Raw genomic sequence first — 14877 nt, forward strand, 5'->3', positions numbered from 1 at the left:
ACACAGCATTACAATTATGAAGAGTTACCATCTTTTGCATGATCTTACCCTAACCCTAACCCTGCTATGTACATACACAGTAATTAGAGACTCTTAATGGAAAGTGTTACCATGGATATTAATGACATGTTCAATGTTAAAACAAAAGGGGGCGTTGAAAACAGTTTTAAAATGATATCTGTTTGGCTAGATCTCTCCCATCAGTGTTTGAACTCGTAGCCACTTCACAGTGCAGATCCAGTAATCGCATCACTGATTGCAATGGCTTGAACATTCTCTCCCAAAGTGACGTGCTCACTGCCCAATCACCAGCCTGGCTTGCACTCAGGAGTCAGCAATGAGGTTGAGGCAGAGCGAGAGGGGCGGGAGTTTCACGCTGCTGATGACCGAAGTGTAACACATGCTGGTAATACAGAGAGTCTGTAGCTCTTCAAAGCCACAGCGTGCGTTCGGGTTTGGTGCAGACAGGATGAAGGGTAGGCTGATAGGATCGTAAGCTGGGTGAGTTCAAACTCTCTTTTTTTTCTAGACGGACACCACAGCAGTCTCCAGGCTACTCTTTTGTGCTTGAATCTTAATTGAACCCTTGTTCAGCTTGCTTTCTCATTCTTGGCTATGGGAGCTGAATTGTACTGGGTTATTTGTTCCATATTATAAAGAGTTTGTATAGTATACTCAGAGTTTCCCCTTGAATGTCAGTGCTGCTTTAAAAAAAAAATTACAGTCAATTGTTCAGTGTGAGTCAGTCTCTTGGGCAACTCTTAACATGCTGTGTCTCAAATGACTGTGTATTTACATAGTAGTTACATAGTAAATGCATGTGTGTGCTTACACAGCATTACAATGCTATCATGCACAGTTACAGTGTACTTAACGGGTGCATCTTTTTGCAGGATATATGTAAGTACGCAATTGTATCAGAAAGGGGTTAGAGTTAGGGTTAGGGGTAGAGTCATGTTTGGAGTTAGGGTTAGGGTTAGGGTTATATCATGCAAAAAGATTTACACAATAAGCGCATTGTAATTATGCATAATAACATTGTAATGATGTGGAAGCACACCTGTATTGATTCAGTAACTGCTCTGTAAGTAATTGGAGACACTTCAAGGGAAGCGTCACCATTGCTTGCTGCTGAGGTTCTGTTGCAGTTGAAGAGAGTAGAGGAAGGACACATCTTTGAATGGGTCACACACGCTCTCTCAGCCTGGATTAATAGACAGACTGGTGAATACATGCAGCCGGGCTGCTCACGGCTTAGCTTGGCTGTCACCAGGACAGGAACCCGTCTTGGAAAGTAAAACCGCAAACAAAGAAAAATAGAAAACCCCTCTTTGCATGAATGAATGATATCTGGGGTACCACTGCTCTTACGGGACGGGCGCTGCTCCTTAGAGTCGTTCATTTGAAGAAGGGATGCCCCAAAGCCACCCCATTTGGTTATTAGCTGTTTATAACCAGCTTAATAACATGTTCATAACCAGCGGCTTTGGTTATCTGTTAATTGTCCCTGCGTAGCGGCTTGTGCACAGATTCTCTGAACCATTACATCAGCTGTTCAAGTGCTTTTAAAGAGGCACCACTTTTTAATCGCACTTGCATCGCAGTCAACACTTGCTGCAGATTAGATTGCAGCATAAGCAGGGCTGCACTGAAAACATGCTTTCAAATGCACTTGAACAGAATCGCGCTGTTGAGCGAACGGGCCTGGTGGGCACAGCTCGCTTTTCAATGATTCCTTCACAGAGCACTAGGACCTTGTTTTAATTGTATCACTAGAAAAAGTTTAATGAATAGAAAACTGTCTGTAATTATCAGGAAAGAATTTTAAACAGCGGTTCAGTTCAAACTTCATGGAAAACTTCATGGAAAACTTCAAACTCAATATATATATATACAGTAGATCAAATCTCTTTCATATTCCACTAGTATATAGTTAAATAAATGTATTTTTGCCATGGCTCTATATGAAGAATACACAATGTATAATATTCATTTTTCTCACATTTGCAAGGTAATATTTTTGGTGGTAGTTTGCGTCGGTCTCTATGCATTCAGATTCAGATATAGATGTATGTATGGGAAAATATTATAAAAACATTAAACTCATCTCAAACTTCACTGCATTTCTTCACAAGCCTATGAAATAAAAATAGATAAAATAAAAATAGATGAAGTAAAAACTTTTATTGTGGTTTCTCCAACCCCTTTGTGTTTTTGTTTTGTCGGTTCACGGCGGTTCACGATTATCGTTATTTTTAAAAATCTTTATAACTTTCTGAGCTGGGGGGGGGCTGGTAAAAATAGCTCTGTATGAAACAAAACGACACTGGAAAATTAAAAAAAAAAAAACAGGATTTCACAGTATCAGTGTTGTAGATTGCACAGATTAGGCCGATTTGAACAGGAAACGACCACAATGTTGTTAAAGGTGTGGATGCCCTAGATACATTAAGAGAAAAAGATATTTCATAATGTGATTCATCTTTCCCATTCACAGCCAGGCCTGTGTCACAGAGTTTTCTGATTTTATTTCTCAATGCTGTATAGAAAGAAAGAGGTTCTGCACACTGGTACTGATGGGCTCAATGGCCTCCTCTCTCCCTCTCTCTCTCTCTCTCTCCCTCTCTCTCTCTCTCTCTCTCTCTCTCTCTCTGCTCTTCTTGTAGTGCCAGTACGTTCTTACAAGTGAACAGCGAAAAGCAAGAAGAAACTGGCTTCTGACCATCCTCTACCTCAAACTAGACTATTTAACCCATTCTTCAGATAATACACCCCTGCATTCGGTTCTGACAGGGAGGGATGTGTTTCTGGACTTGTGCACAGTAGGTTAAGAAGAGTCTTTGTTTGTTTTATTGAATTCTTTTTTTCTGCTGTGAGATGTCATTGGGTTGTTTTATTTTTACAAGTCAGAACTAAAATGTCATGTCTTTTTAGCCGTGTGACTGGAGTTCAATGTATTTACAGACTCGTGTTTACATGTGTGATGTCACTTTAGTTTAGGAGTCCTTTTCTAAGTGTTACCGGAGGTGTTATTAACAAAATATAAGAGTTTCATATATTTAATGATGTAATACCGGTACTAGCTTTATTAGGTTGTTATGACATCTCTTATAAGGGCTGAATTGCCAAATCTGCAATAGTTAGGTTATGACATACTTAATAACACAGTTATAAGGTTACAGCAGACTTAATAACACAGTTATAAGCATTTCGTGTATACTTTCTGATGTTTGTATGTTATGTTATTTTTCATGTATTAGCTATTACTAACATGTTAACAAATGTTGAGTTTTATTTATTTATTGTTGTTAAGAATTAGTTATTTCATAGTAAACGATGCGAATGACAAAAAACACTGTGCTGATGACATTTTGGAGTGAAACTAGCTTTAACATCGCATTTCGGCGTGTCATCAAAACGGTCCGGTTTCATTGCAAGTTTCTAAGCCGTGTACAAATGTGTATTATTTCTGTCTGTCTCATCGTTGGTCGGATCTCTTTTTTTTGTGCAAACTTTAACCAACGACACCAGCCTGCCTGCCCAGTTCTGCGGTGCTGTCTGGGGAAGACAGAAGCCGAAACGTTGCAGCTCATGATTAAAGCAGGGAGCGTTCAGTTTATATACAATTTTAATGACTGTCTCTACAAGGTCATACACACCGTTCTTATCACTGCCCACCTCTCTTGATTCTTGATGTCTCTGGAGAAAGGACTGGCCACCCACTCACAAGAACTGTTCCCTATTGTTTAAGACATGACCACGGATGTTGTGCAGAAAAATCGTTTTACATTTTATCGACTTAAAAGCATTTTTAAAAAATACAAAGCGTCTTATATTGGTCAGCACCTTCTTAAAATTAATTTTATTTTATACAAAGCTTCCATGTACATGAATGTCTTCCTCATATATATATATATATATATATATATATATATATATATATATATATATATATATATATATATTCAAAAATGTCCTGAACTTATATAATAATAAATTAGTATGTATATATAGTATATAAATCAAAAAGCAAAAGGTAATTTAGGTACAAAAAATGTGAATAATTGATAAAATAAAAAATGTGTCAGTTAGCTGCTTTATATATATATATATATATATATATATATATATATATATATAGCAGCTAATTTAAATATTTAAATAAGGCTTCCAGTCATTATAAAAAGTTTCCTGTACTGCATTTACTGTGTGATGTCTAACACTACATCGCTTCAGCATCTCATTCTTATTAATAAATCTGTTATTGTGGATTACATCCTTTGCAAGACTTTTGTAGCTGCATTGCTTATTTAAAAAAAAAAACCTGCTGAACCTGCTTCTTTAGAAACAGAAAAATGGATTTGAATTTCTAACCTTTTCAGCGGCATCTGGTTCTCTTTAAACACAGAAGCAAATCCGAAAGCAAGCAGTCGTTCTCAAGTGCATGACAGGAGCGGAAATGTTTGCAGACTTGACTTGAAACTAAGAAACCAAGTGAAATAGTATGAAACGCGTCTGCTTTCTCAGAGCACTCCCTGATACTGATGTGTTATTGTCTGTTTTACACATCAGAATAATAAGAAACACTGACGGGCCCTCGTGTATAGTAAAGTACAGCACATGATTATTTTCACTGCTGTAACGCGTGCAGTGACTTGACTTGAGCTTCTGCAAGTTCATGTTTGAGTTTGAGAGTGAGGTTTTTTGGGTTTTTATTTTTTTCTTTTAAGTTGCCAATCCAGTCCACATATAATATTTCTGAGGAAAAGCTCAGTGTTGAGAACGCGTTGAATACCATAGAATGCAGGCCTGCATGCGCTCTGCTGTTTTGTTATCAACATTTAAATTTCATTTATACAAAATGTGTCTAAAATATGTCAAAGAAAAAAAAAAGGTTTGCAAATGAACATCTAGACAGATAGATAGATAGATAGATAGATAGATAGATAGATAGATAGATAGATAGATAGATAGATAGATAGATAGATAGACAGGCAGATAGACAGACATGGATAAACTGGACACACTTTAATTGAGATCTGATGTATCTGGATCAAAGGGTTACCACCTTATTTTTCTTATTTAATTATTATTATTAGTAGTAGTAGTAGTAGTAGTAGTAGTTGTTTTAAGTGGTATTTTTGGTTTATTTATCGTTTGAAATACATTCATAAATCAGACATTACACAAGCGAAGCGGTTTTCTATGTTTGAAATACCAGGCTGTCTTTTCAAGGTCTAGATGAGAGATCTTTATGCTTGTGTCTTTTTTATGTTTTCTGGTTTGCTCCCCAGTCAAACGAATACAAGCTGAATTCCAGAAAAATCTGTGAGGAGTCTTATTTAACAGTGAATAGCAGGGTGTTACATCTTACATCCTCACAGCCAGTGTGATGCTTCATTTGATGTTAATTATAAAGTTCAGAAGATTTTATGTAGATCAGTTTATTATTCTGGTTGAATTTCTGTACAGTCATTAATTGTTGTTATTGTTAATATTACTAATGTCGCTTATAACATGTGTATAACACGTTATATATGTATATGTTATAAACATGTTATAAACGACACGGGTAATAATGGCGTCTGCTAAGGAATAATAATAATAATAATATAAACGGTTCAGAGGGGTTTTGTAATCCACAATAACAGATTTTTATGTTTCCCTCGTTCTAAAGCCAGGCAGTTCATTCCTATGAATGAATAATGCCTGTTCTGTTTGATCGAAATTAACCATTTGAATGCTGCAAAGCGTTCTGAAACCGAAACCTGGTCAGCCCTGCTGTTTGAAATCTCGTTTCCAGTAATATCCAGATGAGAATAGCGATTCAACCTTTTTGTTTGTTTGTTTGTTTGGTTGTTTTTAAACCTAACTTTCCTTCCCTACAACGGCTGTTTTGCAGTCGGCCCTGTACAGTCGAAACTGGTGACAATTTTAACACCTAGATTTTGGCTCATCAAAATGTAATTTTTAAATACCTGCAATACACCTTAAAAAGTATCAGGGTAGAGCTACTCAACCTTTTTCGTTAAAAGATACTGAGAAAGTGCCGTACAAAACACACACACACACACATACACACACACACACACACACACACACAGTGTGTGCAAATGTATTATAACCCCATTGCTTCTGTAGTTTTGATTTGTTGTGCGTATAAAATCAAACCACCGTAACTGGAAATCTTAGAAAATAGGCAAATTAATGATTGCCTAATTTAATTAACGACTTTATGCAATTGATTTAAAATAGTAAGAGAAAAGGGAACATGTGGCCACACACGGTAAAATGCGTGAGGCGTTTTAGAAGTTGTTTAAGACGCCTGATTAAAGCACAAAGTGGTCTAACATTTTCACACACCAGTGCCTATCGTTTCTGCATCACTGATTACTGACTGAAAATTGAGGTTCTCACACTGAGAGGTTTTCATGCAGGGTGCAGTTATCCGCATCTTGAGAGGATGCAAAATAACATGCATTGGAGTGTTCAGAAATCTTCTGGTTTTATCCGCATCTTGAGAGGATGCAAAATAACATGCATTGGAGTGTTCAGAAATCTTCTGGTTTTTTTAATAGATGAATTAAAACACACTTTTAAAAAGTCATTATTTCATCATCAACAACCGCATCATTTTCAGTCTCACAAAATGACTCTAAGTGAACACCCTGCCGACAGAGCACTTTTGAATTTACTAATCCGAAATGGTTTAAACGTTGATTTTGACGTGGCTGCCTCATGGTGCCTTAATCCGAACGGCAGATACTATATGAACTATGCTGAAATATTAGAGAGCGGTGAAGGGAAGGGAATGGGCTGCTTAGTCATGCTGTTGAGGCAGAATCACTGGGATCCTTTAAAAACTGAGACCAATTAGCTGCTCGGAACCGGACGAGCTGAGATGGGCCGAACTGCCTCCTCTTGTTTGTAGACTTTCTTATGTTCTTTAAAAAAATATATCTATAGTTTTCCTTCAGTAAGTCACCAGCGTTTCTATCACAAACTATAAGGAGCTAAGCAGACAAACGCTTCATCTAGTTCCTCCTTCCATGCACCGCGTTGCATCGGATCGCCTCAGTGCTTTGAAACCTGCCTATAATGATTTTAGACACGACAGGGTTGCGAATGACGCAAGTAACAAGAAAAACAAGCGCGGAAAAGGTAGATAAGATTTCAATAAGAAAGTTCGGAAAGAAAAGAAGAAAGAAAGGCGTAAGAAGTTGCGAGTTGCGCGTTGTAGCTGTGGGCGTGTTTTCTGGTAAGGTGCGGTTGTTTTGGTTATTTCTCACGGTGTGTTTGGTGTTAACTCTGCGCCATTGATTGCTGATCTCCTAAGTTTATTTTTGCAGCGTTTTTGGCAGCAATGAAAAGTGAGCTACATGCGTGCGCTGACTGAAAGTGCAACTAGATTGGAGTAGGTCCAGACTCCGGGTGGTGCAGTGTAACAAGGTAAAAACATTGCAAAGTGCGGCAACGCGTAGCTAAGCACAGTCAAGCATTGTGCGTCACTGGAAACTGTGATAAAACGTGAAAAGCTGGTTAACCGGAGAAAACGTGAAATGGCTAAACTGTGATGCAAATGTATACGGTGGTAAACTTGTATCGAGTGTAATATCACTGAAAAAAAAACACAAGCGGCTGCCTGTTCTTATTAAATTTCAAGCCTGCTTCTTAACCGACTTCAATGGAGCGATAAACGCCACCTCATAACATATCGACCGCTCGCTCAGATGACATGTCATCGCGAAATTAAACGCCTCTTCCTCCGACGCATTTGGAACGAGCTCACGTCAAACGAATTAGCAACAGAGTCGTCTGATCTCAGCGAGCCTGCAAGAGAAAAACAAAGCATGTCTCATTTCTGGAGCGTACCATCCCTCCATAACACATCATTACCAATATCTGCATTTTCATTTCTGGATATTAGTGTACATCAGTGTTTGGGTATCACTTTAAAATAACGGCCGCAAAGGCGTGATGCTCAATCCTGACTGAATACCAAACACCAGAATATCTGCACTGAACTCTGAAGTCATTCATTTTAAATTCAGAGCCTGTTAATCCATGCAGATTTAATTACCCCTGTTCATTCCATGCTGCTTTGTAACAAATGTATAAGGAATACATTTGTGTGAATGAACACGTCTCACAGTACCCTGGTGGGCTAGTAAGAGGGTATGAATTAGTGAAGAATAAACAGTGAGGTCATTAGGAACGGAGGGAGAGGAAAGGGGAAGCTTAATGTTTTTAGATCACGATGAATTAACAGGGCTGAATTTGAAATGAATGACTTCAGAACTCTGAGGAAGTGCAGAAGAGATTCAATTTAAATAGATTTCAGTTGCTCTTGGTTGTAAAGCAGACCACAGAAAATGCCTACAGATAGCTCATCTGAAAATCTTAACTATTGCATTTTCAGTTCAGATTTTGTTTAGCTTTCTCGCACTTTTGTCTCAGCATATTTCCTCCCCTTATCTCTCAAGTGCTGCTTCTGTGGGTGTATGAAACGTAGCAGACAGTCATTTAAATAACAGTATAATGGCAACTTGCTGTATATGCGAACGCATGGTGGCGGTTTTTGCCAAATTGAAGTTCCGAATCTTAATAAAAATGAATTAACCTGACGGCGTGATTCTCAGTGATTTTTTCTTTGCATAATATTCTCATGTGTTGCTGTTTATAAAAAGTGCAGGATTGGCAGTAGCCCGTGCCTCAAACCTGCCATAGAAAAGAAAGAGCACCCTTTCTCTTAGGGGGTGAGGGGTGGAGGGAGCAGTGCAGTCTCCATGCTTTATTTGTCTGTAGGGGATCAGTCTTTCTCTTAGAGGGCAAGGGAGCAGTTCAGTTTCCCAGGACTGGAAGGACCACCCTTTATCTAAGGTCACTGGTCTGGCTTGAGAAGACAGGGAAGAATCGTGTAGCAATCAGTTATCCAATTCAGCCTGACCACATCCTCACAAGGTTCATTTTTTCCCCCTAAACAGGGAATTTTAATCCTATCTCCACCAAAGAAGTGATTTGCCTTGCTTATCAATAGGAATATGACAGAATTCTGTTTCACCTCACGTTTTACATAGCATTTTGATGCAGAGGGGTAGGGTTTGAATTGAGACACAGCCTTGGGAGAGTCTTGGCAAAGAATCCTGCAGAGCAGTCGAATGATAACTTTCCCCAAAAAACCATCTGTTTCGCAGATTGAATGGAGACAGCTGATGCAATCCTAGAGTCTGGACGCGACCCTCTTTGCTTGTGCAGTGAGAAGAACTCTGGGCGTCCGTCGGCATGGGGACGGTGAGGCTCCAGAACCCCCAGCATTCCGCCTGCCTGCTGCGGCGAGCCAACGAGATGCGTCTGTCCGGCACGCTGTGCGACGCCGTCATCGTGGTGGAGAGCCGAGCCTTCCAGGCGCACAGCTTAGTCCTGGCCTGTACCAGCAAGCACCTGGAGGCCCTTCTGAAGGATCAGGGCCACCGCTGCACCTTGGACTTCCTCTCCTGGAGGACCTTCCAGCAGATCCTGGACTACGCCTACACAGAAGCCCTTGAGGCCCGCGTGGAAGATCTCCAGAGCCTCCTGGAGGCTGCAGAGCGGCTGCAGATGGAGCAGCTGGGCAGGCAGTGCCTCTTTCTCCTAGCCACCCAGAACACCCCCCAGCCCCCCATGCCCTCCGAGCCTTGCTTGTTGAGGATTCGGGAGGCTGCCAGGAAAGAGAGTGAGTCTCTGTCCCCGCCAGTGACTCCCCCGGAGACCAGCCCCAAGAGATCGCCGATCGACGGCCACGCCTTCCCTTCCACCCTCCGCCAGGAACCCGGAACCCCAGGAACGCAGCCCAGGAGACCCCAGAGCATCCGGCGGTCGAGCCTGGAGGAGGAGCCTCATTCAACCTCCAAAGAAGGACAGTTGATGCCTCCCCGGGGCAGCGTCATTGCCACGGCTCACCGGGTTCCCACGGACTCCAAAAAGACGAGCCCCTGGACTACCCACGGCATGGCTTTGGCCAACGGGGAACTGGTGGCCATCAGTTCCCACCCATCTCTCTACCCGGCTCACCTGCTCAGCTACCAGATGCAAGGCTTGCCCAGGGCAGCTCCTCCTATGTTCCCCATGATCGCCCACTCCCAGCTGAGGATCGGAGCTCCGGTGGCGGGGTTCAGCAGCTTCAGCCCCTTCAGGAACGGCTTCCTCCAGAGCGAGCAGAAACCGGGTGCAGCGGTCAAGCAGAGCACGCTGGACAAGAGATCTGGTGTCGGTGCAGCTTTACTGGGGAGCATTCAAGAGGACCAAGACAGGTAAGTCATACCTTTATTTTTGCAGTGGTTTAACTTATAATTCTCCCTGCAAGTAGGTTGTTAACTGCAAGTTTTAGTCTCTTAGTGGAAGGGTAAGCCAATGGACTCGCTTTCGATTACAGAAATAAACAGAAACAAACAAAATGCTAGGCAAAAAGGCATGGCCCGTCAAGACCTTTAGGAGTTATGACAATCACCGAGGCTAAAACTATCTCCGTGAGCAGGACAGAGAGTAGGCTGCTGCCCTCCTCAAGTCCCAAGCTGATACTGAGAAGCTGTCTCCCAATCATTTATCCAATTTAGCCTGACCGCATCCTCACGAGGTTTTTGTCCAGGAATAGGGAATGTTAATCCTATCCCTACCAAAGAGGTGATTATTATTATTATTATTATTATTATTATTATTATTATTATTATTATTATTATTATTATTATTATTATTAATAAACAGGGCCATCAAATTCACTTTTACTTTACTCGTGGAAAACTCCACGTCATTTTATATATGATATACATTTTGTTTACATTTGTATTATCCTTGTATTACAACAAATTATTATTTGATAAATATTGTATATGACATCCTTTATGACACCTTTACAGATACACTATTCATTATTTAGTCTATAAACTACAGTGTATGTTATGGGGTATCACATTTATCGTGGGGTTCCGAGTTCCACTCTGGGGTCTTTTGCTCCTCACAGCCCCACATTAAAAGCCCCTCCCGAGACTGCAAAGTTAAAGTGAAGAAGGTTTCATACTAATTCTATCAGCCTGTGACCAAGGGTGAGTCAGTCTGGAGCCCGGAATGGGGCTCATTGCTGCTCTCATTATTGCTCAGCCCTGTGCTTATCCATAGCGAAGGAGAGGCGATTATACATCAAACTGCAACTTCCATGAGCGATTTCATTGTTACTTCAAAGGTGCTATGACAGGGTGCTAAGCCTGGCAGGATTCCCATTGTGTCTGACACAGTGAAGGAGTGTCCCTCATTTGCCTAGGTGACACAGACAGCTCTCTGACTAACAGGAGTTTTTCATCCATGTGTGCTTTCCACCGGTGAAGCATTCCCCTTTACTGTACAGCTCTGGACCAAAGTTTTGCATTACCCTATTTAATTAACTCGCTTTGCTTCATAAAGTCAAATGAAACTGGCTGAATAATGTTACCTTAACATATCGAATTACATATATAGTTTTCCATGAATGAAAAACTGACAAAAATGTGACATTTCAAAATCTAACATGAAATACTACTGTACTACTATTAATGGCTTCCGGTACGCCTTTTTTGCAATGTATATTTGTAGTTTATTTGATTACAAGATGTTAAATAAAAGAAATTTTGTTCATATAGTATTTTTTTAAAAAACTATGTCTCAATACTAAAACTTTTGGCCAGAGCTGTAGAGAAGTAACTGGGGACTCTCCCTGCGGTCCCCCACACCCACGAGTCAGCGTACATCAAAGACACCCAGAAGATGCAGCCCTCTGCCTATTAAAACACTTTCCACACTGTTATTCTTAGACGACTTCTAATGAAAACGACGACACACAGAAAACACCCAGGCTGCTGACAGACCTATCCTCAATCACATTTTCCCCCTGGAATCCACGTTCTGAGGAACTGCCTCCAGCCCCCGGCGATCCGGAAACACAGGAAAGCTACATCGATCGCAAAAGAAAAGGTCATATTCAAATGGGTTGATTCACCTCGCGTCTCACGGTGTCAGCAACTTGAGTTCAAGGGAATGCTAAAATTAATCTGCTTGAGGCGTGACTCTTCAGTGTGACCTTATTAATATTGCAGTCACACAAACACGCGTGCAAATGATTTTACTGTAAACCAAAAACGTTTGATAAGCACAGTAGAGATTGAAGCAGTGATTGCATGCAGTCTCTCTCTCTCTCTCTCTCTCTCTCTCTCTCTCTCTCTCTCTCTCTCTCTCTCTCTCTCTCTCTCTCTCTCTCATTAACCATATAATTATTAGATGCCCGTCCGCTCTTCAAATACATGTTGAAGATTTTAACGAGCAAGCTGTTTGACGTTATCCATTTGCTACCCATTTAATACAGCTGGGTGGACGAATGTTTTGCCAAAGTGATTGTCAAAACACGCTTTGTGGGTTCAAATGAATAATGCTTGCATGCAAAAAAATAATATTTAGCACACTGCAGATGAACGCGCTAGAGCCCAAATGCTGCTCTGCTTGACTCGGTCTCTTCTAGTTTCAATAACACAGATGAAGGCACTAGAGCCCAAACACAAGTCTGCTTGACTCAGTCTCTTCTAGGTTCAATCACACTGATGAAGGCACTAGAGCCCAAACGCTGGTCTGCTTGACTCGGTCTCTTCTAGTTTCAATCACACTGATGAAGGCACTAGAGCCCAAACGCTGGTCTGCTTGACTCGGTCTCTTCCAGTTTCAATAACACTGATGAAGGCACTAGAGCCCATAATGTTCGCCCGCTTGCCTTAGTTTCTTCTAGTTTCAACTTACAAAACCAAAAGAAGGCTTTGCCTGAAAGGTTTTGACTTAGTTTCTTACAGCTTTAGAAACTACATAACGCAGATCGTAGATACGGTCTGTGTGAAATTTCTGCCCTTTTTGTTGAGCGGACGGTCTGGTGAACAAACAGACAGTGTAGCGTTTGCTGTGGGTTCATCAGAGGCACCCATCTCACCCCACGCCCTTCATACTGCAGAGAGGATGAAGACACTACCCGCTTCTGAAAGAGGAACAGCGCTTGATCAGTGTTCTGTAAACCTGCGGTCTGTCATTTCCTGAGCTAGGACTTTGTGTTTTAAGCAGGGCAGGGGAGGGGGGGAAGTGGTACAAAGGATATCTCAGGCATAAACCCAGCTATTGGATGGAAAAGTGTCACCCCACCCCCACGCCCCCATCCCCAGCCCCACTGAAACCACACAGCGCTTCCCCCACAAGCGGTTCACAGGGCTGGGGCCGCTTCCTCTCAATTCTCCTACTGCTTCTCCACATTTTATCCAATTTGGGTTGACAACTTGCAATACAAGCTGCCCTCCCCACCGCACACTTACAGTGTGGTAAACTTTGGTAAGTGTCTCTAATGACTGTGTATTTACATAGTAATTACTTAGTAAATGCAGGTGTGCTCACACACCATTACAATGTTAGTATGCACGGTTACAATGCACTTCATGTGAAAATCTTTTTGCATGATATAGGTAAGTACACAATTGTATCAGAAAAGGGTTTGGGTTATATCATGCAAAAAGATTGACACATTAAATACATTGTAACTATGCATACTGACATTGTAACGATGTGTATTTACAAAGTAACTACGATGTGCATGCACAGTAGATCCAGACACTCAATGTAAAGTGTCAGCACCTAGTTTTATTGCATTGCGAGACAGAAGCGGTGCTCAGAACACGTTCCTGTTGTGGCGGGAGGCTCGAGGGTGAATGATGTCACTTCCTGTGATGCTGTGAGGATGTGGGGTTCAGGGACACTGGTTCTCAGAAATCCTCTTCAGGTGTAATTGACAGACAGCTCGACTAGAGCCCTGATGATACTTTTCCATTCTGCGGGTGCTTGTGATACTGCCCCTGTATCTGCTGGTTTGATTCACTTGAGAGCAGCTTTATAGTTTATAATTATTGAATCTGCTTCTGCTTTAGTTTGGGTTCTTTTTTTACTTTAAAAAAAACTCCTTATTTATTATTATTTTATTACATCTATTTATGTAACCAGGAGATTCATCGAGGGGTCATGAATGGAGATTAGATAAAGGGGCATTGAGAACAGAAAACAGGAGGCACTTTTTACACAGAGGGTCTGGAACCAACTCCCCAGTGATGTTGTTGAAGCTGACACCCTGGGATCCTTCAAGAAGCTGCTTGATGAGATTCTGGGATCAATCAGCTGCTAACAACCAAACGAGCAAGACGGGCCGAATGGCCTCCTCTCGTTTGGAAACTTTCTTATGTTCTTATTTACCCATTGAGACCGAGGTCTAGTTTACAAAAAACTATTACAAAGTACAAGTGTGGCTCAAACTTAATCAGCAGCAAACAGAGATCACAGAACACAATAAACAGCAATCCGTGCCTTTCGAATTATTCAACCTGGTTTTGTTGTTTGTTTGTTTTTTTTACCTTCAGGAAGCACCGGAGCCTCGGGAAGACGTTCAGCTGCGAGATCTGTGGGAAGGAATGCCAGGACGGGCTCCGGCTGCAGATGCACGCAGCGATGCACTCCGGTAAGGATCGACTGGGATCACGTCTCCGTCAGCCACTGGGACTGACTGGAAAGCAGTTTGCATTCAGACTTGCTCGTTTCCATCAGATCTGAGATCAAATCAATCTCAATTGGTACTCTGTCTGTCTGCCTGCCTGCCTGTCTGTCTGTCTGCCTGCCTCTCTGTCTTTCTCAGTTAGGATTGCGGGCTGGCAGAACTTGATCGCTCCACACTGCTGGTGGAAGTTACCTTTGAGCTAGTTGCGATTTCTTTACCACACTTATTTAATTGTAACTGATCCCAAACCCACTTCAGTTTGGATTTTTACCTCTATTATAAATCACACTTTCTCCATGAAATCA

At 41.4% G+C, this 14877-nt stretch overlaps 1 protein-coding gene across 1 annotated transcript in view; it reads left to right on the forward strand.

The window, feature by feature from the left end:
* Positions 1 to 328: 328 nt before the first annotated feature.
* The window catches only part of LOC117434058 (zinc finger and BTB domain-containing protein 16-A), a 20705-nt gene continuing 6156 nt past the window's right edge, over positions 329 to 14877 (forward strand). Inside the window, exons 1-4 of the mRNA XM_059011182.1 lie at positions 329 to 501; positions 2667 to 2822; positions 9195 to 10289; positions 14439 to 14536. Coding sequence (XP_058867165.1) covers positions 9283 to 10289; positions 14439 to 14536 — 1105 coding nt within the window. The 5' untranslated portion in view covers positions 329 to 501; positions 2667 to 2822; positions 9195 to 9282. The remainder of the gene's footprint in view (positions 502 to 2666; positions 2823 to 9194; positions 10290 to 14438; positions 14537 to 14877) is intronic.

This window comes from Acipenser ruthenus, chromosome 41, assembly GCF_902713425.1.
Source record: "Acipenser ruthenus chromosome 41, fAciRut3.2 maternal haplotype, whole genome shotgun sequence".
Taxonomy (NCBI): Eukaryota; Metazoa; Chordata; class Actinopteri; order Acipenseriformes; family Acipenseridae; genus Acipenser; species Acipenser ruthenus.